General features: G+C 46.7%; 1 protein-coding gene across 3 annotated transcripts in view; it reads left to right on the top strand.

Moving 5' to 3' along the window:
* Positions 1–371: 371 nt before the first annotated feature.
* LOC116901628 (A-kinase anchor protein 2) overlaps positions 372–23,769 on the top strand; it is a 44,328-nt gene continuing 20,930 nt past the window's right edge. For all 3 annotated transcript variants that reach the window (XM_032903725.1, XM_032903717.1, XM_032903708.1), the window contains exons 1-2: positions 372–691; positions 13,262–15,704. In XM_032903725.1, coding sequence (XP_032759616.1) covers positions 13,373–15,704 — 2,332 coding nt within the window. In that variant the 5' untranslated portion in view covers positions 372–691; positions 13,262–13,372. The remainder of the gene's footprint in view (positions 692–13,261; positions 15,705–23,769) is intronic.

Genomic DNA, 23,769 nt, shown 5'->3' with positions numbered 1-23,769 from the left:
CAATAGACACCCACACATTTATTTTATATTATTTATATATAATAATATATATTGTCTGGTCTCAGCTACATTAAATATTCATTTGTTACCTCTTTTTTTCTTTGAGTATTGGGTCCTATGGAGTCTGTAGTGTTTAGCTTGGTGTGGTAGGTGGCACAGATCTTTAACTTCAACCTGAGGGAGGAGAGGCAGGGGGATCTCGTTGATTAGAGACCACTTTCTTCTATACAGTGAGTTCCATGGAGGCCAGCCAGGACTCCCCAGTGAGATCTTGTGTAAAAGAATAAAAAGGGCGTCACTTGTCTAGAATCCTTCAGATTTTTACAGACTCGGTAGCCAGCGTCAGCCCATATCTGAGTTTCAAAGAAGCACCAGTAACAGGTCACGTCAGCACCTTCGGGCTTTTGCTCTTCCCCTGCTTAGCGCCGGAGCCTGACCAAGGCCACTAGCATTGCCTCTGGCAGGAAAGCAACTGCCCTCCCATCCTGGGCCGACTGGGGAGGGGCCAGGCTTCTCTGAAGGGGACGAAAGTCCTTCTTGGTGTGAATGGCCTTTTAGGGAACAGAGGGAGGGCCCGCGGTGACATCACAGTCTCCAGTCCCGAGGCTCCTAAGGAATTTGTCCCGGCTGAGCCAGTGCGAACGCTGGAATCTGTCTGGAGAAAGAGGCGATTCTGACTGCGGACTCCGAGGTGCGCGCACTGGGCTTTTTCTCTGAGCAGGGTAAGACATCTGATGACCGATCTCTTGGTCCTTTGCTTTCTGTTTCTGATCTGAAAGGAGAAAGCTCTCTCGAGGCCAGAGTCTTTTCTGAGGAGGGAGTCAGGGTCTGGATTGTATTGCAGTGTGGTGGAGGCCTCTCCTGTTGCATGGTGGGCAGCTGAGCGCTTACTGCGTTGTCTCGTTTTTCCTACTGTGTATCTTGTCAAGCTCCCGGCTTTGGTGCTGAGGGGCAGAGGAAACACTGCATACACAGACCAAAGCTGCATGTGTGACAGAAAATGCTTTAAAGACACTTTCTGAGTCTATGCGAATTTGTGTGTCTCTTTTCCACTCCAGAAATCTGCCTCGGGACCCAGGGACTCCGGTGATTAGTTCTCTAGTCGTCTTGTATCGGTTCAAAGAGCTCGCTGCTGAATTCTATAGTGGGCTAACGGTTTCCATGGTGTGGGGCTCACCACATTCAATAGGGGACTTGGGGCTTTGTTCCTGGAAGTTTCGTGGCATGTCAGGATACCCTCTTTCAGGCGCATCTCTGTGCACAGAAAGCTAGACTTCCCCACTCCTGGCACAGTTTTCTTTTCTCTGGGCGCCACTTCAACACAGTGGCTTGTGTGGGGTCCCTTGTAGTGCTCAGCTTTTATTCCTGTCATCATGACCGGGAATTACCTAAAGGCAAGAGAGCTGCAGCGAAATTGGAAAGAACTTAAACTAGGTTTGTTTGTGCCTGCTGAATTCATTACTTACAAAGTTCAGGCTGCAAGGGTCAGGAGTTCCTTATGTGGCCTTGATTTTGCTTTACTCCAGGATGTGGGGACTTCCTTCAAAGTAGCCTTAGTGAGAAGGCATGAGAGAGCCTTACATCTGTCTCTCCTTCATGGGGATGTGGAGCTAGCAGCCGCGCTCTCAGTTGTTCCTCTAGGGAACCTCCAAAAGTTTTCAGAGAGAAAGGACCCTTAGCCCAGCAAGGTGGCGCACGCCTGTTACCCTAACTCGTAAAGGTTGAGGCCAGAGGTCAGATAGCAGGTTGGAGGCTAGGCTGGGCTACAAAATGAGACCCTGTCTCAAAAGAAGAGAGGAGAGGAAGAGAAAGAAATGGCTTTTACAGCAATGGTCTCAACAAACACAACTTCTTTCCTTCCTTTCGTCCCTGCCCACTCCTCACCCCAGCTTGTGCGAGCTGTCTCCAGTTTCTCCCGCAGAAAGCCTGGGCTGTAAATGTGTTAATCAAACAGCACCTTAACATTTTCCAGATGTCAGATGTGCAGCTCACTGGACAAAGCGAGCCTGGTTTTCCAGCCTGGCTAGAAGTGGGAGGGTCGTTATTAACAGGAAAGGCTTGTGGTCCAGAGACTCCCTTACCCTAAAAGTTCTTCCTGTGAGTATGAGCCAAGACACAGGTGACTTTGTTCCCTGTTTGTGGGTTCTAGAAGTGTTTTTATCCAGTCTTAGAGCCCGCCTGAGGCACACATCCGAAGGGCTGTCTGGTAACCACTGCTCTGGCCAAGCCCACCAAATTCTCAGGGGGAAAAAGAACCTTTGGGCAGATTCCATGGGGCTGAAACTCCTAGCCACCAAAATGTTGGAGTTTCATTATAAGAACTGCACCCCACCCCACCCCAGGTCACAATAAGTAGTGTTGGTTTCCTAGCAAGATGTTCTAGGTAGCGACAGGTCAGGCATTGTTCGTATTAGCCCCTTTCAGGGGTCACAGCAATGACCCTAGCTTTCCTGGTCTATATTTAGCCTGCAGCTGCCTCAGAAAGGTTTGGGGTCTGTAGTCTGGCTGCCTGCCTTCTTTCAGCTGGGAGCTGGGAGAGCTGACCTCCGTCAGGAGTGGCTTGTCTCTGTTTCCCACAGTCAACACAAGGCCCCAGTTCCACAGGCCGGAAGCCTCTCTGCTGGGAGGTGGAAGAGGAAAGGCCACTCAGGCCTGGAATGTGTCCCCTCTGATGTACTTCCCTGAAGTAGAATTAACAAAGGAAGCCAGTATTTCTGTCCTGTGCCTTCCAGGGAGGGTAGACTGGGCTACCCAGTCCTAGCGTAAACTGTACTCCGCCATCCACAGCACACGGGGCCATAGGAACTGCAAGGCACCTGCTCAGGACCTTCCACGGGCTCAGCTTTCTTTATGAACTCTCTGAGGCCAGGTCATTCACACTGGGGAGGAGGTGCGAAGCTTCCTGATATCGCGTAGGGTCTCTCCTTACAATGGCCTTAAGCCTCATGTTCTTATTATGCGAGCAGGGACTCCATCTCCCTGAAGCTACCAGATCCTTTTGAGGGGGAGTAGGCCATCCTACTTCAGAGTTCTGGGGACACTCCTTAGCCTCAGGCAAAGATATGTCATCTCAGGCTGGACTTCTGGAATGTCAGCGGTTTTATAGGACAGTACTTAACCGCTTCACCTGGTGTCCCCTTCAGACCCTACTGCTTCCTCTGTGGGCAGTCTCCCAAAGGTCTACCACCTGCAGCTCTGTCTGCTGCCTTAGGACTGATGATTCAGCTGGCAAGGGGTCCTAGGCCACAGCAATAGCCAGGTTGTATCTCCCAAAACTGACATTTTGTTGGGGGGGGGGGAGCATCTGAGTTCAGAAAGTTAGAGTCCAAAAACGACCATCTTAGAGGTAGCCACACATGGCCTAAAGAGCCAGTTCTTTGCTATGTAACCATTGTGCCCTGCTTACTAAACATGTGACTTATGCAAGCCAGGGAGGGTAAGAAGGGGGACAGAGATATCCTTTGATTTCCCAGCTATGAGGAAGTTTTATTCTGTAACCATGCCTCTGATCCTAGGCCAGCAATGAGTGCATATTTTTGATGGAACTTAAAAATAACTGGACTAAAGGATCAGGTCACCCATTACCTGGGGAAAAGCATTTCTAATTTAACTATAGTAGCTGCAGCAGGAAGTAATCTGGGTTATTCAGAACTGAGAAGCCTGGCCACACAGCAGACACCTGGCGTTTGATCAATTTGGGTCATGCTGCATTTAGGCTAGGAGCCTGGGAGGTGATGGTGGGCCAGACTCTTACCCTAGAGGGGACACAGACACCTGTGGGCAGTAAGGAAATGGCGTCATTTTGAACAGAGCAGACATTTGAAGTGCTGGAATTTAAACAACTACGCCTTAAAAAAAAAAAAAGATGATGTACACTTTTTCATTTTATGTGTATTAGTGTTTTGCATGTAAGTTTTCTGTGTGTAGTAGCCCTTCGAAGCCAGAAGAGGGTGCTGGATCCCCTGAAACTGGAGTTGCACATGGCTGTGAGCCTACTACACGGGAGCTGGAAAGCCGACTAGGTCCTCTCTGCCAGAACAACAAATGTTCGCAACTGCCAATCTGTCCTTCCAGCCCTTGTGTTTTTAGTATTCAACTTTTACTCATGGGCTGGAGAGATGGCTCAGCGGTTAAGAGAATTAACTGCTCTTCCAGAGGTCCTGAGTTTAGTTCCCAGCAACCACATGGTGGCTCACAACCATCTGAAATGAGATCTGATGCCCTCTTCTGGTGTGTCTGAAGAGAAAAACAATGTACTAATAAATAAATTAAAAAAAAAAAACAAAAACAAACTTTTACTCATTGTATGTGGAGAAGGTTTTGTGCATAGGAGTACAGATTCCTAGGAGCCCAGAAGGGGGTGTTGGCTTCTCTAGAGCTGGAGTTACAAGTGGTTATGAGCCTCTTGGTGTAGATGCAAGGAACTCAAGTTCTCTGAAAGAGCCGTATACACTCTCGCCAATGAACCATTTTTCCAACTCCTCCTCCTCTGGAGAGGTTTATTTTGGCTCATGCTTTGAAAGGATCTTGTCTATCTTGATGGCAGGATCGACTTATAGTTACAGCATCCTGAGTCTGAAGCCGCCCATCATTTCTGGGCATATTAAGCAGAAAAAAGATGGCTCAGAGGTTAAGAGCACTTGTTGCTCTTGCAGAGGACCTGGGTTTGGTACCCAGTACCTACATGGGAGCTCGCAACCAACCTGAGTCCGTTTCTAGAGGATCAAGGCTCTCTTTTGAACTTTTCAGGCACTTCATGTACATGGTGCACCTATATATGAACACAAACACTCGTACACATAAAATAAATAAATCTTCTTCTTCCTTCCCTGCTCTTCCTCCTCCTCTTCAGAAGCAGAACACACAGAGAGATAAATGCGGATGCCCATCTGGCTTTTGACTCTCTAACAGAAGCACTAGCTTTTCTTGTCCTTGTAGCGAAGCACATCTTCCCGGTGTGTGATGTGATGAGGAGGGAGACTTCCAGTTCTTCCTGGCTTTGACGTGCTCGGCTGCAGGCCCAGGCAGAAGGAGCACGCTGCTGTCACTGTCCAGCTGGTCAGGGGTCAGCCACCATTTTCTGTGGAGACTAGTCAGGCCATTGACTGTTCTGTGGGAGGGGTCGTGGTTATCTTATCGCTGGGAAGTTGTCAGCAGGGCAGAGACTCTGGTTTAGAGCCAGCCCGAAGTGCGAACGCCTAGACTGCAGTGTTACATCTCCATCTGGAGGGCCTAGCACAGTGCTCCGGGGAAGGAGCAGAAGCTAAACCTCGGGGAGGCTGCCTTCGCCCTAGTCTGGCTAAGGAAGGAAGTCACTGACTTAAGGCTAGAGAAAGAGTCTGATTTGACTGAAGGAGATTCAAGTCAGCAAGGACCAAGGGCAAAGCCGAAATAACTCTTTCAGGCTGTCCATTCTTCATGACCTTCCCCATGTTATTCTGGAAGCTTCCTGTCATATTTTGGGAGAAGACCTTCTGACACATTGTGATAAAATTAAGAACCGTGACATTTACTACTAGCCAGATACGATGTTGGGGGAAAAGTCTCCCTTATTTCTCTAAATCTCATATAATTCCAAAGTCATAAAATACTAAAATCTGTCTTTCCAACCTAAAACAAAAAGGCCGTGGTCTTCTGTGTTTCAGCTGAGAGGTCACATGGGGATAACGGAGCCTTGCCAGGATCTAGAACTGATGCAAACTCAGTGGGATATGGCACTGAGCGTGCTACGTAAGCACTGAGGGTGGGCGGGCTCCATCTCATACAAGGGGGACCTTGTACAGGTTTTCTGAGGACTAGGGATCAAATGGGTGCTTTCTGTGTCCCTTGCCCTGCCACTGAGCTACAACCCCAGCAAGTCTAATGCATCTTCAGGATCTGACTTTAATAATAATAATAATAATAATAATAATAATAATAATAATAATGCTATTTTTGCTTTGAGACAGGGTCTCTATGTGGTCCTGAGTGTCCTAGAACTCACTATGTAAACCAAGCTAGCCTTAAACAAACTCACACAGGTCCACCTGCCTCTGCTCCCAAATGCTGGGTATTAATTTTGTTTTTAATTAATTATGTGTTCTTAAGTACGCTTGTGTGTGGGTATGTACATGTGAGTGTGGGTGCCCATGGTGGCAAGAAGACGGTATCAGGTCCCCTAGAGATTGTGAACCTCCTCATCTGGGTGCTGGGGCCTGACCTGGGGTCCTCAGTAAGAACAGGAAGTGCCCCCAATTGCTGAACCATCTCTCCAGTACCTAGGATTTCTCTTTTAAGGGCATTTTGTAAAAATTTTCTGCTGGCTTTAGCAACAGTAACATTTCCCAATTGTGTTTAGCTTTGTACTAAAATAAACAGAGACGGATCTGAGGTGGGAAAGGATTGGGAGGAGAGAAGATGTACTTTTGGTGGGACATTTCTGGATTGGTTGCCTTAACTGCTTTTGTTCTGAAAATAATGATCCAGTGCTATTCTCCTCTCAAGAAAGTCTCCCACAGGACAGAAGCCAATATTGGCCATTTGCACATTGATGCAAATTTGCTTAAAAGTAAACTTTCTTTTTACATTTACATTAACCATTTTGCAATTTCATAATGCATTTTAAATGCCTTTTTTCTAAGCATTTACATAGGAGGGATTTTGTTGCCACATTAAACAGTCCAGGTCCTCTGAACCCAATGTTAAAAACCGAACTTTTAGTTCTTAGACCATGAAGAGTAGAAACCTTGAGAATCTGTAAATTGGAACCAAGCTGGGGCTCACCCTCCTCAGGCAAGGGTTGGGGGAATCTCTAGTCCAACGGTGGAGGCTCCACCCACCTCACCTAGTTCTAACATTCATTATGCTACTAGACAAGCCTCTGACTTCACTAAGGAAAGCCCATTTCTCCTTTTAATTACGCCAATTAGCCAAGCTTTGGGAGTCTGAAGGGGTTAAAGGAAAGCTGGAAGTGCGGGAGGAAGTCATGGGTGACCACTCCTTAAGTTTCCCATCCTCCTCTTCTTCCTCCTCAGTCAGGATGGCTGTCTGCCTCTGGAATGCAATTTAACTGTGTTTCAGGAGCACACAGCTGCATTAGAGTTTATTGCCTTTACCGGAGAATTCCAGAGTAAATTGCCGACATCCTCACCAGCTGCTGGCTATTCTGGGAAGCCAGTGGGAGGGTAGATATTATATACCCTGGTATTAAGACTCTACCTGGAGGGTTGTCTCGGGCAGGCTAAAGATCACCCGCAAGCCCTTCTCACCCTACTTTTCCTTTGGCCCCAGAAAACACCACTTCGTGGTTTTTCACATCAATTCATTTCGTTAGAGAACAGTACTGAAAGGAATTTCCAGGCAATGTCACCAACGCAGTTGATCTGAATCTGAATTTCGGTTCACCTTATCTGACACCTGGAGAGAATTCTGATTCTTCCCTTATCTTCAAAGCGAGCACTGGGCATTGGCTGGCTTAAACAAGACATCATTTAATGCTGTCAAGCCCAGATTCCTGCAACCCAGATTCCTTAGCCCTTTCCCCTTTACCTGCTGCTGTTTCTGGTGGCTTTGATTGTATCAGACCTGGGGTGTGAAGGTTAATTCCTCCTGCTGAGAGCCAAGCCCAGAATTTGCTTTTGTTACAATTGTTGCCTAACTTTTCTGGTGCTGGGCTTTGAATGGTTAACACGGCTTTGGTTGTCTCTGTTAATTTCTCCCTGATCCTCCTCGGAAGCAGCTGTCCTCTGAAGGAGAAGAATTGAGCATCAGGAAGAAATCTGCTAGCCAGACTAAGTGGTCCACCTCTTTAGTCCCAGCACTTGGGAGGCAGAAGCAGTTGGGTCTCTGAGTTCCAGGCCAGCCTGGCCTACAGAGTGAGTTCCAGGACAGCCAGTGTTACACATGTCTCAAAAAGAAAAAAAATTTTCTTGAGTTTGTGCAAAGAACAAGGCTGGACCATCTGAACTGTCTAACTCAGAGGAAGGGAAGTCCTCTGCGGTTTATGCCTTCTCTAGTATGCAGCTTAGGGGGTAAAAGTACTGGAAAGTGATCTCTTCAAGCTATACTGACAGCCCAAACTTAGACTTGTTTTTCTAGACAGAATCTCTCCATGTCTGTCCTGGAACTCACTCTGTAGACCAGGCTGCCCTCGGACTCCACAGAGATCCACCTGCCTCCCCAGTTCTGGAATAAAAGGCATAGATATCACATCTGGTATCCAAATTTTGATTTTTTTTTTTAAAGCAATATGCTTTGTCGCTTGTGTGGGGGGTTGGGGGTGTATATTTATGTCATAGTATGCGTCATGTCGAGGTCAGAGAACAGTCTGCCAGAGCTGTCTGTCACTCTTGTTTTCACCGTGCGGGATTGAAGTCAGGTCATCCAGCTTGGCTGCTGCTAAGTTATCTTTCCTGTCTAGTTAACCAGTATTCTTTAGTAGCTTTTGTTGTTTTGAGGTCTAACACAGACTGTCTTCAAATTCTTGGCAATCCTCCTGCCTCAGTCTCTTGGATTCTGGGGCTATAGGAGTGAGCCACTGTGCCCAGTTATCATTTGGGTATATTTGTGTGTGTGTGTGCGCGCGCGCACGTGCACGAGTGTGTGAAAATATATGTGCCATAGGTCAGATCCCTGTGTCCTTTGTTTTATGAATAGCTCACTGGGATTTAGGGTCCTCAGGGGGTCTCTCTGCCTCTGTACACACACACACACACACACACACACACACACACACACCAGCACAGGGACTAGGAGCAGGAGCTCGAACACTGATTCTGGGAATCAAACTCAGCTCTTCACGTGAACACTGTACTGACTGAGCCATTTCAAGCCCCTGACTATCTTTTTTTTTTTTTTTTGAACTGTCGGTCTAACAGAAGATCTACTATTTGTCATTTTTAACTCAAAGGCTATATTTTTTTTGACATGGCAAAAATATATTGTCGGATTTTTCAAAATTTTGTTCCCATCCAGTTGCCTTTACTTCATGGAGTATTCCTTTGTGAACTAGATACGACTTTTTGAGTTCTTGAAAAAGCCGTCAATGTGTCAGCATGGCACACTTGATCTGTGAAGTGCTTAGGAGAAAAGGACGCGGTTGATGCAGGAGCCCAAAACCCAGTTATTTGAAAGTTCTGGGGAAGATAGACAAACAGGCAGGAGAGTCGAGGGCTTCGTTTGGCAAACTGGAATAAACGTGTGCTCCCCGGGGGTAGCATGGGAAATCCAGGACAGAGCTTGTCACCGGAGCTTAAGGCGGCTGCTCACTCATTTCATCAGACTTTGCAAAATATGTTTCTTGGTCGTAATGAGTGCGTCAGTGAGTGAATGCCTCTTGATTTCTTTCTTTACGTTACAGCGTCTTCTTCTCATTTACTCTGAGGTGTTTCAGTAGAGCAGGATTTATTTTTTAACGTTGCGTCCTCACGAGCTTCCTGTTACTTTCCATTTTTCCTTCCTGGAGTTAGAGAGAAGGGACGCTCTGCTTTTCCTCTAATCACTGACTAGATGAGGTTAGAATCAAGGTGTGACTCTCACCTTCTATCCCCTTCCCTGTTGCTCTGCTTCTCCTGGCCATTCCTCCTACAGAGTGAGCCTGCACTGGCCTGGGCTTACTTCATTTGAACGTCTGCCACTAAGTTTCTGTATTGAAAATTTCTGTAATTATTTTGTTTTAACTCCTGCCTCACAGTGCTGGAGATTGAACCTAGGGCTCCCCTGTGTGCCGGACAAGTGCTCATCCACAGCAAGCTTCTGTAACTCCTGATTGACATCTCCCTTATGAAACATGGTTTTGCTTTAATGGCTTTAAAACGCCCGTGAAGGGCCAAGGATGCGGCTAGGCCGTAGCGTTGCATGGCATACGCAAAGCCCTCACCAGCATAGATAAAGGAAGGTGGCAGGAAAAGCTGTGTGGACAGACTTCTCTACTTCATTCTGAAGAAAGAAGAACCATGAGTTCGTGCTTGGCGACTCAGCCTTCAGTCCTAGTGCTTGCAAGCAGAGGCAGGTAGATCTCGGAATTCAAGGCCAGCTTGGTCAAGCTAGAACTGGAGCGGTGACTAGGTGGTTAATCATGCTCACTGCTCTTACAGAGGACCCGGGCTGGATTCCCAGTACCTATATAACACGAGGGTTACAAACAACTTCTAACTCCAGCGTCACGGGGTCTGACACCATCTTCTGGTCTCCACACTCGAAGCACGCACATTCATGGTATATATATATAAACTCACACGCAAACACGCTGGTAAATAGTTTTGTATTGTATCCTGTCCGGTCATGCCAGGTATAAACTTGAAACAGGAAAGCAAACCTAACCAAGTTCATAATTCACTTCTGGAATCCTCTGAGATACACTGGAGTCCTGTGGTGCGATTAGTCCTGGTTCATTTTGGTATTTGATACTTTTATTTATTCGTAAGTTTTTTTGGGGGGGTTTTGTTTTTTCCATATTATGTGTGTATGTGGACTAGGCTGGCCTCGAACTGAGAGGTCAGCCAGCCTCTGCCTCCTAAGTGCTGATTAAAGTCATGTGCCACTGTGACCCTGTGTGTGTGTATGTATCATATATCTTATATATGCATATATAATGAATATTATATATAATAAGTATAATTTAAAATTAATTTTGTAGATAATAAAATCTTGAAAGTAACAGATGGCTAGTCAGCTAGTAAGATACAGACTAATAAGATACAGACTGGGCAACTAGGACTATGTGATGAAATGAACACATTAAGACCCCATTCTCTTCCCTGGAGGAGGTGGCAGACACCTTGGAACCCAGTATTCAGGAGGCAAGTGAGGATCACTTAGTTCAAGGCCAGCCTGGTCTACAGAACAAACTCTAGGACAACTAGGGCTACACAGAGAAGCCCTGTCTCAAAAAAACCAAAAAGAAAAAAAAATCCCATTTTTTTTTTTTTTATTATCCACAGATTGTGATACCATGTAGAAAACATTTTAGAACCTGGAGGCGCTGTGCCGTTGGCCGCTAGCTCTTCAGAGCACCGAGTAGTTAGGTCATGGAGAACAGAACTGTGCAGCTTAGTGGCCTTGGTTATGACGACTGTAATGAATACAGTCAATTATAGCATGTCAGTGGGGACCATGTGGCTTGTGAGCAGCCAGTAAGGGATCTACCGCTTACCAGTATATGTTATGGAAAGTGTCCCTAACGCTTCTTATCTCTAGAATGCATTATGTCTGGCCAAGAATCATCTGTCTTTAGGAAGGTGAATAGTGCTGCAGAGAGACCTTTAGATACTCGTGGATCCCTAGAATAGTCTCACCAGAAGTCCGTGATGATCTGTGATGTCTTAACTACGTAGTGTCTTCTATTTTAGTTTTTACTTTTTAAAAAGATATTTATTTTATGTATATGATTATACCGTCTCTGTCTTCAGACACACCAGAAGAGGGCATCAGATCCTGTTACGGATGGTTGTGAGCCGCCACGTGGTTGCTGGGAATTGAACTCAGGACCTCTGGAAGAGCAGTCAGTGCTCTTAGCCACTGAGCCACAGTTTTTACTCATTTTGCATTTGTATTTTGCACGTGTGTATGTGTGTGTGCTTGCGCTGGCATGAACACATACACGCATGCATTTGTGCATATGCATGCCTCAGCGTGTATGTGGGGGTCAGAGGACAAGCCGTGAGAGTTAGTTCTCTCCTTCCACTATGTGGATGTCATGTATAACTCCGGTCCTTGGGCTTGATGGCGGGGTTTGTTTTGTTTTGTTTTGTTTTGTTTTGTTTTGTTTTGTTTTTTCCCCCACAAAGCTATCCTATGAATTTTCAAATGAAGCTTGTATATATTCAACACCTAGTGAACAAGACGGAATCTGTAAATGCAAGAGGTTTAGTGGCCAGGTTTCTTTTTTGTTGCTATGACATAACACCCTGACCTAAAGCATCTTAGTAGAGGAAAGGGTTTATTAGACTTACAATACTAGATCATAGTCCACCACTGAGGGAAGTTAAGGCAGGAGCTCAAAGCTGAGTGACTTCCCCCCAGCCAAGGAACTCACTTCACTGTCAAATCACAGCAGGAACCACAGAGGGTGCTGCCTGATGACTGGCTCAGGGCCTGGTTTATACTCAACCAGCTTCCATAGATAGTTCAGGCCCATCTGCCTAGGACTAGAACTCTCCATAGTGTCATGGGCCTGCCGCATCAGCCAACCAACAAAATAGTCCCCCATAGACATTTCCAGAGCCCTTTATTGTGGTTCTCCTCTCGGAGGACTCTAGGCTTTGTCAAGTTGATCATTAAAGCTAACCAGGCGAGTCGGGTGCACATCACCACACAGAATGGATGTTTAAAGGATTATTAGAAAGGAGATCTCTAGTCATGAGTATACATCGCTGTTCTTTCTGTTTCCTCTCTGTAACTGAGTGAATTTCTTGGTTGGCGTCTGTCTTAGTTAGGGTTTTACTTCTGTGAAAAGACCCCATGACCAAGGCAACTCTTATAAGGACAACATTTAATTGGGGCTGGCTTACAGGTTCAGAGGTTCAGTTCAGTATCATCAAGGTGGGAGCATGGCAGTGTCCAGGCAGGCATGGTGCAGAAGGAGCTGAGAGTTCTCCCTCCTCATCTGAAGGCTGCTGGTGGAAGACTGACTTCCAGGCAGCTAGGATGTCTGTCTTAAAGCTCATGCCCACAGTTGTTGTTGTAAAATTATAAAAAATTAAAAGGCTGTATTTTTTTTTCTTTTTTTTTTTTCGGAGCTGGGGACTGAACCCAGGGCTTGCGCTTGCTAGGCAAGCGCTCTACCACTGAGCTAAATCCCCAACCCCGAGGCTGTATTTTTTATCCCCGACTAGATCCGGCACGGCAGTGCCCCATGCTTCCATACTAGATCCGGCACTGCAGTGCCCCAAGCTTCCATATTGTCCCGCCACTCTACCTTCTCTCCTCTCTCCTCCCTTCCCTTAAACTTTTCTCCCACCCATCCTTCCTTCTTGTCCAATGACAGGCCTCTTTCTATTCTGTCCTGGCCCTCACCTGTATTTTACAAATTAAATGGGGAGAAGGTTCTGGTGAAGTCACCTGAGTCCTGAGCATGTGACTAGGCAGACAGTCCTGTCACTAGGGCAGCAGAATTAGCATCAAAATACAGATAACTCCAGGGCAAACCTCAACACAGTGACACTCCTACTCCAACAAGGCCACACCTCCAAATAGTGCCACTCCCTGGGCCAAGCGTATTCATGACAGCGTCTATATCCAGAATGTGCACTTAACCCTTATTTGTGTTTTCTCTTTATTCTAGAAAACCCCCCAGCTTTCCGACGATGCTAACCAGCTGAGAAGCAAGCAAGACAACTGTGGTGACAGTCGCCTGGAGCCTGCCGCCAGCTCTCTCTCCCCAGATCACAAAAACATGGAAATTGGGGTGTCCGTGGCAGAATGTAAAAGTGTACCTGGAATCACCTCTACCCCCCATTCCAAGGACCACTCCTCCCCTTTCTATCCTCCCTCACACAATGGCCTCCTCACTGATCACCACGAGTCTTTAGATAATGATGTCGCCAGAGAAATCCAATACCTAGATGAGGTGCTGGAGGCCAACTGCTGTGATTCCTCTGTGGATGGAACTTACAACGGAATCTCTTCCCCAGAGCCTGGTGCAGCCATACTGGTAAGCAGCCTTGGCTCACCTGCCCACCCAGCCACCAAGGTAGAACCCATTGAGAAAGCATCCGGTAGGCAGCTGCCTCCTCACATCGAACTCAGTAGAAGCCCTTCTGACAGCATGGCCGAAGGAGAAAGAGCCAATGGACACTCCACTGACCAGCCCCAAGACATGCTGGGGAATAGCCTGCAGGCTCCTGCCAGCCCCAGTTCCTCTACCAGCTCCCACTGCTCCTCCCGAGATGGAGAGTTCACACTCACCACACTGAAGAAGGAGGCCAAGTTTGAGCTGCGTGCCTTCCACGAGGACAAGAAGCCTTCCAAGCTCTTTGAGGAGGACGAGCACGAGAAGGAGCAGTTCTGCATTCGGAAAGTGAGGCCCTCTGAGGAGATGATAGAGCTGGAGAAGGAGCGGAGGGAGCTCATTCGGAGCCAGGCTGTGAAGAAGAATCCTGGCATCGCTGCCAAGTGGTGGAATCCTCCCCAGGAAAAAACTATTGAGGAACAGCTGGACGAGGAACATCTGGAGTCACACAGAAAGTACAAGGAGCGCAAAGAGAAAAGGGCACAGCAGGAACAGCTACAGTTACAACAGCAGCAGCAGCAGCTACAACAGTTGCAACAGTTGCAGCAGCAGCAACAGCAGCAGCTGTCCACCTCTCAGCTCTGCACAGCCCCAGCTGCTCATGAACACCTAGATAGCATTGAACACACAAAGGAGGATGTCGTCACTGAGCAGATTGATTTCTCAGCTGCACGCAAGCAGTTCCAGCGGATGGAGAATTCCAGGCAAACACTGGCCAAGGGCCAGAGCACACCTAGGCTGTTCTCCATCAAGCCTTTCTACAAACCTCTTGGATCCATCAACTCGGACAAGCCACCGACCATCTTGCGACCAGCTACTATCGGGGGAACTGTGGAAGACAGCAGCACACAGGCAGCTAAGGAGCAGAAAGCTCTCTGTGTATCTGAGAGCCAGTCTGCAGGAGCAGGAACAGGTAATGCTGCCACTCAGGGAAAGGAAGGGCCATACAGTGAGCCTTCCAAACGCGGGCCCTTATCCAAACTGTGGGCAGAGGATGGAGAGTTCACAAGTGCCCGGGCCGTCCTTACTGTAGTCAAAGATGAAGATCATGGGATTTTGGACCAGTTTTCAAGATCGGTCAATGTCTCTTTGACCCAGGAGGAGCTGGACTCAGGTTTGGATGAGTTGTCAGTGAGGTCCCAGGACACCACTGTCCTGGAGACTTTGTCCAATGACTTCAGCATGGACAACATAAGTGACAGTGGAGCTTCTAATGAGACACCCAATGCCCTTCAGGAAAACTCTCTGGCTGATTTCTCCCTGCCTCAGACTCCCCAAACAGACAACCCCTCAGAGGGCCGAGAAGGCGTCTCCAAGTCCTTCAGTGACCATGGTTTCTATTCTCCATCCTCCACACTGGGAGATTCCCCATCTGTTGATGACCCCTTGGAATATCAGGCTGGGCTCCTGGTGCAGAATGCCATTCAACAAGCCATAGCCGAGCAGGTGGATAAGGCTGAGGTGCACACCAGCAAAGAGGGATCCGCACAGCAGGAACCTGGAGCAATGGTAGAGGAAGCTGGAAGCCAGGCTCCTGGCTCTGAGAAGCCCCAGGGCATGTTTGCACCACCTCAGGTGTCCTCTCCCGTTCAAGAGAAAAGGGATGTATTACCAAAGATCCTCCCCGTGGAGGACAAGACACTCAGGGAAAAGGGACCCTCCCAGCCACCCACAGCTGTGCAGCCCAGCGGTCCAGTCAACATGGAAGAGACCAGGCCTGAAGGAGGGTACTTCAGCAAATACTCAGAGGCAGCCGAGCTGAGAAGCACAGCCTCCCTTCTGGCTACTCAAGAGTCTGATGTCATGGTTGGGCCCTTCAAACTGAGGTCAAGGAAGCAGCGGACTTTGTCCATGATTGAAGAAGAGATCCGGGCAGCCCAGGAAAGGGAAGAGGAGCTAAAGCGGCAGAGACAAGTGAGGCAAAGCACCCCAAGCCCCAGGGCTCAGAACGCCCCATCGCTGCCTTCCAGAAACACCTGCTACAAAACTGCTCCAGGTAGGTAATAGCTGCAGCCTGCACCCAGGTGTCGCAGAAAGTGGCTCACTCCTGTGCTCACAGTTCCTGTGGAGACTCCACTATGCCTTCGGCAGGAGGATTTCCACAACGGAGGTGTTACGGTGTCCCCTGGAAGGACGCCAAGTCTGGGTCGCGGTTGATATTTCTCAGTGGATATAACGGCTCCTTGCCTCCCAGTCTGCCCTGTCTTGATTTATTTATTGTACAGGCTCCCAACCTTCATCCCTCCAAGGGATACATCTTGGCCAAGTGAGGCGTGGACCTTGGCAGAGTGGGGCTGTTGTGCTATCTGTGTCTTCAAATCAGTGACTGGACCTTCAAAAGCTATAGTTAAATTAAACCCATCTAATTTGGGGAATGTATCCTAGTAACCCCTTTTGGGATGCTGACTTTCTTCCCAGCAGTGATGGTCTTAACTCAGGGCTGCGGTCTGCAGGTATTCTGTCCATTTTCCTTTGGGTTGGGTTTGACTTCCTTTATGTGATCATAAACCAGTTACACTCATCTAAAGACAGACCATCTTTATGGTAGTGATCCCGTGTGATACTACCCAGTGATCTCAAGACCGGCTTGGTTTCTAAGTCTACTCTGTGATGTTTACACCACGAGATTGCCTCACAATGTCTTCCTCAGTCATTATCTCAGAATGTTTCCCCAACCTCAGCCTATACACGTCTATGTTCTGGAGTTAGGGCGTAGGACATTTTCATCCATTCTTGTCCATTTCGAAAAGCAAAGCTACTACAAGCACAAGGGCCACATTGAATCTCCTTCTATTGTCTGGGCAGCCCCTTTCTTAAATCATTGGTGTAGATGGCAATGCTGTGGATGCCACTGTGGCTAACAGTGTGACCAGAAGCTTCTGTTTCCCTTGTGGATATGATAGCACCTGGGGCTCTGCTCATCTTGTCTTGGAGACGAGCTCCTCTGGCTGTGCTCAGAACTTGTCCATGCATTGTTATGGTTCAAGCTGAGATAAATGGCGGGTGTTAGAAGAAAGCATCGGAAAACATTTGATATCATCCTGAAACCCAAGGGTGGGATTATGTGTTTTACAGTGGACTTGTGGGGAAACTGATCCTTCATCGAATACTGCCGGAGTCTTGTGACACATCCCTCACGTTGGGTCTTTGGGATGCTTTCCTGTGTTACATCTCACCTTTGCTAGGGGAAGCACCGCCAAATGGATGCTGCGTCCTCACAGTGTCTAAGCGAGTAGCACATGGTATTAGCTCATTCTGGGATGGACAGATCTTAGTTTTAACCACTCAGTATTTCTTTCGACCACTTAATTAAGGAGTGTTTGTAAGGCTTCTCACAGAGAAGCTACATTTCATTTTGGAATTAATACATATTTTGTTGAGACACACCTGACTATGGACTCTTTATCCCACTCCTTATCAGATTTGAAGTCTAGGATTTCTTTACATCAATATGGGCTCATGGATTCCCATTACATTCAATAATTAGTTATTATTTATCTTGTTATTTTAATCCTCAGTTTGTTTAGTCATAGTATGGAAATCCCTTCCTGCTCACTTCCCTGTCTTTTTGAGAAGCAGTTCTTTGAGCACTTCCTTATGCTTTGTTATTGCATGGTGTTCCATTTGATCAGTCTTGGCTTCAAAGGACAAAGAGCGATTATTCTCTTATTGAGGAATGGGATGTATACATCAAGACTGGCACATGCGTTAATATTGGATTGTCCACTAAGGAAGGCTTAGTGAACAGAATTGGAGATTAAATATGTATGTCTATCTTATCTATAATCTTTTATCTGCTGTATATCTATATTTATATCTATCTATCTATCTATCTATCTATCTACCTATCTATCTATCTATCTATGTATCTATCTACAAAATCATGGGTTCATGCAGAGATCTTTTCCAAATGTTAGTGGTATGGAGGTAGGGAAAGGAGACTGCGTGTGTGTGTGTCATGGTGTGGATTTGGAGGTCAGGACACCTTTTAGGAATCACCTTCCACCTTGTTGAGCAAGCTCTTGTCTCTGCACCTGTGCTGTGTAGCCCAGGCTAGCCAATCTACAGACTTCACTGTAATTTTCCCAATCTCTGCCACCAGTATCTCTCACTGTGGGGTGCTGGGAATGCAACTGTACTCCGATCATCTAGCTTCTCACTGAGATTCTTGGGACCCGAACTCAGACTGTTGGGGGTGCATGGTAAACAATTTTTATTCAGCCACCGATCTTTTAATCCTGATTTAATAGAGTTATTTAACTTTGTCATAAGATTTTCTTCCCTGGGGAGACAATTTCTACCCCCATCTCTATAAGCTCCCAAGGTCAAACTAAAGTACATTTCTTCCAAAGGGCATCCTAGGAGACCAAAGAGCTCACTAAACTTACTTACAGCACCCTGGCAAAGGGTCGCTTACAGGAGCATGTTGACCCCAAAGCTCTAAGTCTTTGCCTAGCTTGGATGATGGTTTCCCCATAGCTACATCAATGTAGCTCCCCATTAGGTTAACCTTGCCTAGTCTATGTGTTCTAAAGACACCTGAGGCTGTGTGCAGAACTGCATAGGATGTGGCTGGGAGGGGCAAGAGAGTATTGGGACTCTCAGGTAAGGGTCCAGTGACCCTCCTCTATCTGCTCTTCTTTGAGTGAGCAGTCAACATGCTGGCGACAGTCTTAGGCAAGCAGGTGCAGCTTGTCTGATGCCGATGGCGGCTGTTTTGCTCAGAGGCCAGTGTTCTATGAAACACTTCTTCCCTGTCCATGTTTGCAGCTTACCTCTTGATAGCCTCAGTATGGTGTTTGCTTGATCCCTTTAGCCACACCATTTAACCAAACTCCTATTTTCTCCATTAAATTATGAACCAGTATTAATTTCTAGGTGGTCACTGCCCCTTCCTTCATTCTGTTTACCTCTCCAAGTCACAACGTCCTATACCTCTGTCACTGCTGTCCCTTGTCCCCCTTGCTCTGACTCCACAGTTCTCCATGGGCCATTGTTTTCTCCTCCCAGCCCTCTGCAGGCATCATGGTTTGTAGCCCCAGCTAATGACTCTTGGACTGGACTGTTCAGGAAGGAAAGGGAAGGGCTGTGGAGGAGGAAGAGCGCAGAGACTTCCTCGATGGGTTTTTAATGCCTTCAGGTCACAGGCCAGAGCCAGCTAAGTGCTTCGGGCAAGAAAACTGTCAGGGAAAGTTTTCCCCAGTGGTTAGCCACAAGAGCTTGGCTTTTCCCAACAGGTCTTACTTGTCAAGTTCACTTGAAATTGTTTTGGGCTGGAGCTGGCTTGGCACGGAGATGAGGGTTAAGCATCCTGCCTTGGAGAAAAGTTTTTGCACCATGTGATTGCAGCCCCAGCTTGGGAGCTCCTGCACAGGCAAGTGATGGTGATGTCTGGAAGTTGGAAGCCTCACTGATGGAGAAACATTCTGTGAACAGTATGGCTCCTGCTCGCACGGAAGCCATGGTCCCCTCACGGCTACAACACAGCCAGCTTCGCCCACACCAATTGTATTACTTCAGTATGGAACCTTCTGAAAGGCCATATAGTGGATGAACAAACTGGACCATTTGGTTCACTGTGACGAAATACGTGGGGCTGGGTAGTTTATAAAGAATAGAAATGTATTTCTCACAGCTTTAGAGATTGGGATGTCCAAGATTAAGGTTCTAGCAAGGAGACCCATATTTTGGATTATAGGGGGAACCCTCTCTTGATGTCCTCGTGTGGTGGGAAGGAAGAAGACAACTAAGTAGATCCCTGTGACCTCTCATAATGACATTAATCCCATCCATTTTGACTCAGACCCCATGGTCTGATCACTTCCCCAAAGCTCCCCGCCTAATAGCATCGATGGTTACTACATTTCAATGTACCTGAGAGGTTCCCGAACACCAAACCATAGCAGAGGGTATTTTGGATTCTCCACTCAGGCTCTTAATGGAATCCCTTACCGTATTGTCCCAACTTTACTTCTACCACATAAGCAATTGTTAGGTGTAAGGACGTGCTGCTACCTAGTCTTGTTCCCCCAGCGGATGTGCCTGTCAGGCTTTCCTACCAGGAGTGGGTTTACTGTACAAGAAACCAGAGATTCAGGGTTGGCTCACTGACTACAGTTACCCCATCCCTGCTTCCTCTCTGTGGATGCGGATCTCCTTCCCTGTGTCTTATTCACACTGAGTTCATTTTAGCCCCTTTAAGAAGACATAACTACCAGGCATGGTGCTCCCTCTAATCCCAGCACTCAGGAGGCAGAGGCAGGCAGATTCAGTTCGAGGTCAGCCTGGTTCACATAGTGAGTTTCAGGGCAGCCAGGGCTATGCTGTGTGTAGAGAGACATTGTCTCAAAAAACCAAACTCAACCAAATCACCACCACCACCCCCCCTCAAAGAAGAAGAAAGAAAGAAAAAAAATAGATAATAATTCATCTAGTTTATGCTCTATGCTGGTTTTCTTGTTACATAGAACACAGTCATAGTACGATACAAACAGACCACATTCTTTCATGTTTCTATTCAGAATATGCAGAAAAGACACCACAGCTTCCTAGGATTTTAGCACGGAGAGGGGAACCAAAAGTAAAGGGAATAAAAATGTCGTGTTTCTCTCTTTCCGAGCCTGGAAACCTCTGGAGTGAGTATTGCTTGGCCAGCCGGCCTCTTACTGAGTTTGTGATCCCAGAGGAAACTGACACATTACTCTGGCAATTTGTGGGTTAGAACTTCTGGCTCCAACATGGGTCTCATGAATGAAATATTGCTAGGGTTTCCTCTGCACAACTTCATGTTTCCTGCCAGGAATGACTCAGTAGGTTTTGTGTGATTCAGATCAGATTAATGGTATTAGGTGATGAAAGACAGTGTCTTAACTCCTTATCGAGTGGAAGTCATGCTGGCCACAGGCTGAATCAAAACAATACACAGACAAAAGCCACTGAGAGCGAGTGTGCTAGAGAAGAAATGGGGGGGCACAAGTTCTTCCCACTGTTACCCAAAACCTCCATTCCCGACATACTGAAAAGCTACTTGGAAGATGTTTATAAGAGAGCAGTGAAGGCCCATAATTCCATCTGCCTGGGAGGCTGAGGTAGCGGTGGCTCAAAGCCTGTCTAGGCTAGAGTGAGCTGGGGCCCACTTTAGGCAACTTAACAAGATTCTTCTCAAAATAAAATAAGGAGGGAAAGAGAGGGCTGGGATAGTTCACCGGTAGAGCACTTGCCTAAGGCTGTAGGTTCAATCCCTAGTGTTTCAAAAAGGAAAGAAAGAAATGGGAAAAGGAAGCCCCTCAACAGATTTATGAGCCTGATTTGAGGGGAAACACATACAGGAGGGTAAAATACCCTTGAGAGAATGGGGCGGGCTTACCCAAACATCTTTTTAAACCCAAGCGATAATTCAGAGCTTAGTGAAGAGCTTCTCAGTCCTGGCATATTGTGGACACCAACAGACACTTCTCAATGTGTGTATCTATGGTTAGGAACCCGGGTTTCACTTCCAGGTGAGGTCCAGCTGGCTGGGTGAAGCAGTGTAAGTCTTCTGTGGAAGGTCCCACAGGTGGTTGGTGAAGCAGTGTAAATGTGGAAGGTCCCACAGGTGGTTGGTGAAGCACTGTAAATGTGGAAGGTCCCACAGGTGGTTGGTGAAGCAGCCTAAGCCTTATGTGGAATGTCCCACAGGTGGTTGGTGTCCGCTGCTGTTTCCTGAACATGCTTTGCTGATGTAAATCTAAGCATGATACATGCAACTTAACAAGACCTTAAAGCTGTATCCAATACTAGTTACTTCGTAGGTTCCTGCTTGTCACTTACTCCTCCAAAAGCCCCTCGAGATAGTGTTCAAAATGATAGGAACACATGAGGCTATATGTACGGATGCCTGCACATGAACATGCAACTGCATGTGTGCGTACACGCACACAAAGTCTTACTCTATAGTTCAGGAAGCTCTGGATCTACCTATCATCCATCTATCTGTCTGTCTATCTATCTATCTATCTACCTCTCTGTCTGTCTATCTATCTATCATCTATCTGTCTGTCTATCTATCATCTATCTGTCTATCTATCTATCATCTATCTGTCTGTCTTGTCTATCATTCATCTGTCTGTCTTGTCTATCTATCTATCTATCTATCTGTCTATGTATCTACTATGTATCTATATCATCTATCTATCTATCTTTTAGCTATCTCTCTCCACCCCTCCATTTATCCATCCATCTACCTACATATCTCTGTAGGTTTTGCAAAGGGAAACTATCATGCTCAAACCTGCCATTCTCTCTCCTGAGCATTAGACTGTTGGCTATCCTCTGACAAGCCTGTGTGTGGTCATGACTTTGAGATGACACCATTTCAGAAAAAGCAAGCCATCTCACTTCAGTTCATATCAATGGTGTGTGTGTGTGTGTGTGTGTGTGTGTGTGTGTGTGTGTATGTGTGTGTGTCTGCAGAAGTGAAGCAGTTACCCTGGTAACCTGCATGGCTCCTGGATGTTTTAATGCCTCGGTTACAAATAAGCTAAATTGCTGGTACTTGACAAATATTTAGGCCAAGGGGCCAAGTTAGCTCTTTCAGCTGGTTGTTCTCTCTCTACCAGTTGGTTTTCCAGGAAGAAGCTTAGACATCCATTCCAGAGCTGAGTTCATTCCCCCAAATCTACAAAAGAACTAGATTAATCTGAATATGAGCAGGGATTAGTGGTCAGAGTGCAATATCTTTGGTGTCATGAGATCAAAGTCAATGACGTTTGGTCACTGATCATCTTGGAGCATCATGATAGCCTTCTATATTCCCTGATCCCTTCAACTTTCTTGTATTTCATTGATCTGAACCTGGCAAACATCTTCTTTTCTAAAGGACCCACTATTTCAGTAGGAATCGATAAGAAAAGCCTGCACGAATGCATTGTTCTTTTTGGATGGCACTCTCAAAAGGTTTTGCAAAGGGAAACTATGATGCTCAAAGCTGCCATTCTTTCTCCTGAGGATTAGACTCCAGGCTCTCCTCTGTGCCAAGCCTGCGTGTGGTCACGACTTTCAGATAACATCATTTTAGGGAAAGCAAACCAGCTCACTTCAGTTCAGCTCCCTCCTGTGGAAGCCAGGTCTACCACATTCAGATCATATTGGCTCTTCTGCCTGTTGACCCATGTGTATCTGTGTTGCCTCCTGGTTGCACTCACACTTGTGGGCGGTACTACGTGAAGTCCTGGTTGCTAACATACATAGCTACATCATGCTCTGGAAATAACTCTCCCCAGGATTCAGACTCAGCCACGTACAAGGAAAGTCTGCAGTCTTAATCTTAACAAATCGGAAGTGAATCAAAAGGCCTAATTCTTGCAAGATCCCTGTTGAGAAATGTGAGCTTAATTAGGGCCAGCTTGGGAGCAGGATGTCCCGACCCGTGACTGCTGGAGCCTGGGCAGGATATGACTTCGACTCTTACTAGTCTTGTGTACTTCCCAAGGAGATTGGCATTTCGGATGCATTTGATCTTTGTGAATAAACTTCCACTGAGGGCTTGGAAGAGGACTGGTTGAGGGAGGGAGACCAGAGGAGGGAGCAGGGAATGTGCTCGTCAGACTATGAGAGCCCCAGAGAATCTGTCTGTAGTTTATATAGTGCTCCTTTGCTTCTTAGAGCCTTGAAGATAAACACGGATGTCTCCTAAAACTTGTACGCCTCTCACATCAGGCCTCTTTGACAGTACCAACCTCGTTCTTATCTCCCATTATCGAAACATAAATTCATGTATAAGGGAGCCAGCCAAGGAAGATAGGTGCTCAAGAGTGTCAGTAACTTCTCCGGAACCACATTCAAAGGTCAGCTCCTTGCTAGCTGTTTTTCTATAAGCCTGTTTTCTCACCACTAAAAATGGGAATAATACAGTAATAACAAAAACCTTGGTCCTTTTGAGAGTCTCAGGTAGCCCAGGCTAGCCCTGAACTCCTGGTTCTCCTGTTTTCACCTCTCAGGTGCTAGAATTACAGAGGCGTTCGTTCTGTCACAGTCAGCTTGGGAATAATTATGTTAAGTATAATTAAGCCCACGCAGAGGTA

This window comes from Rattus rattus, chromosome 1 (genome assembly GCF_011064425.1).
Source record: "Rattus rattus isolate New Zealand chromosome 1, Rrattus_CSIRO_v1, whole genome shotgun sequence".
In the NCBI taxonomy this organism is placed as follows: domain Eukaryota; kingdom Metazoa; phylum Chordata; class Mammalia; order Rodentia; family Muridae; genus Rattus; species Rattus rattus.
This window is presented reverse-complemented; position numbering and strand designations above follow the sequence as displayed.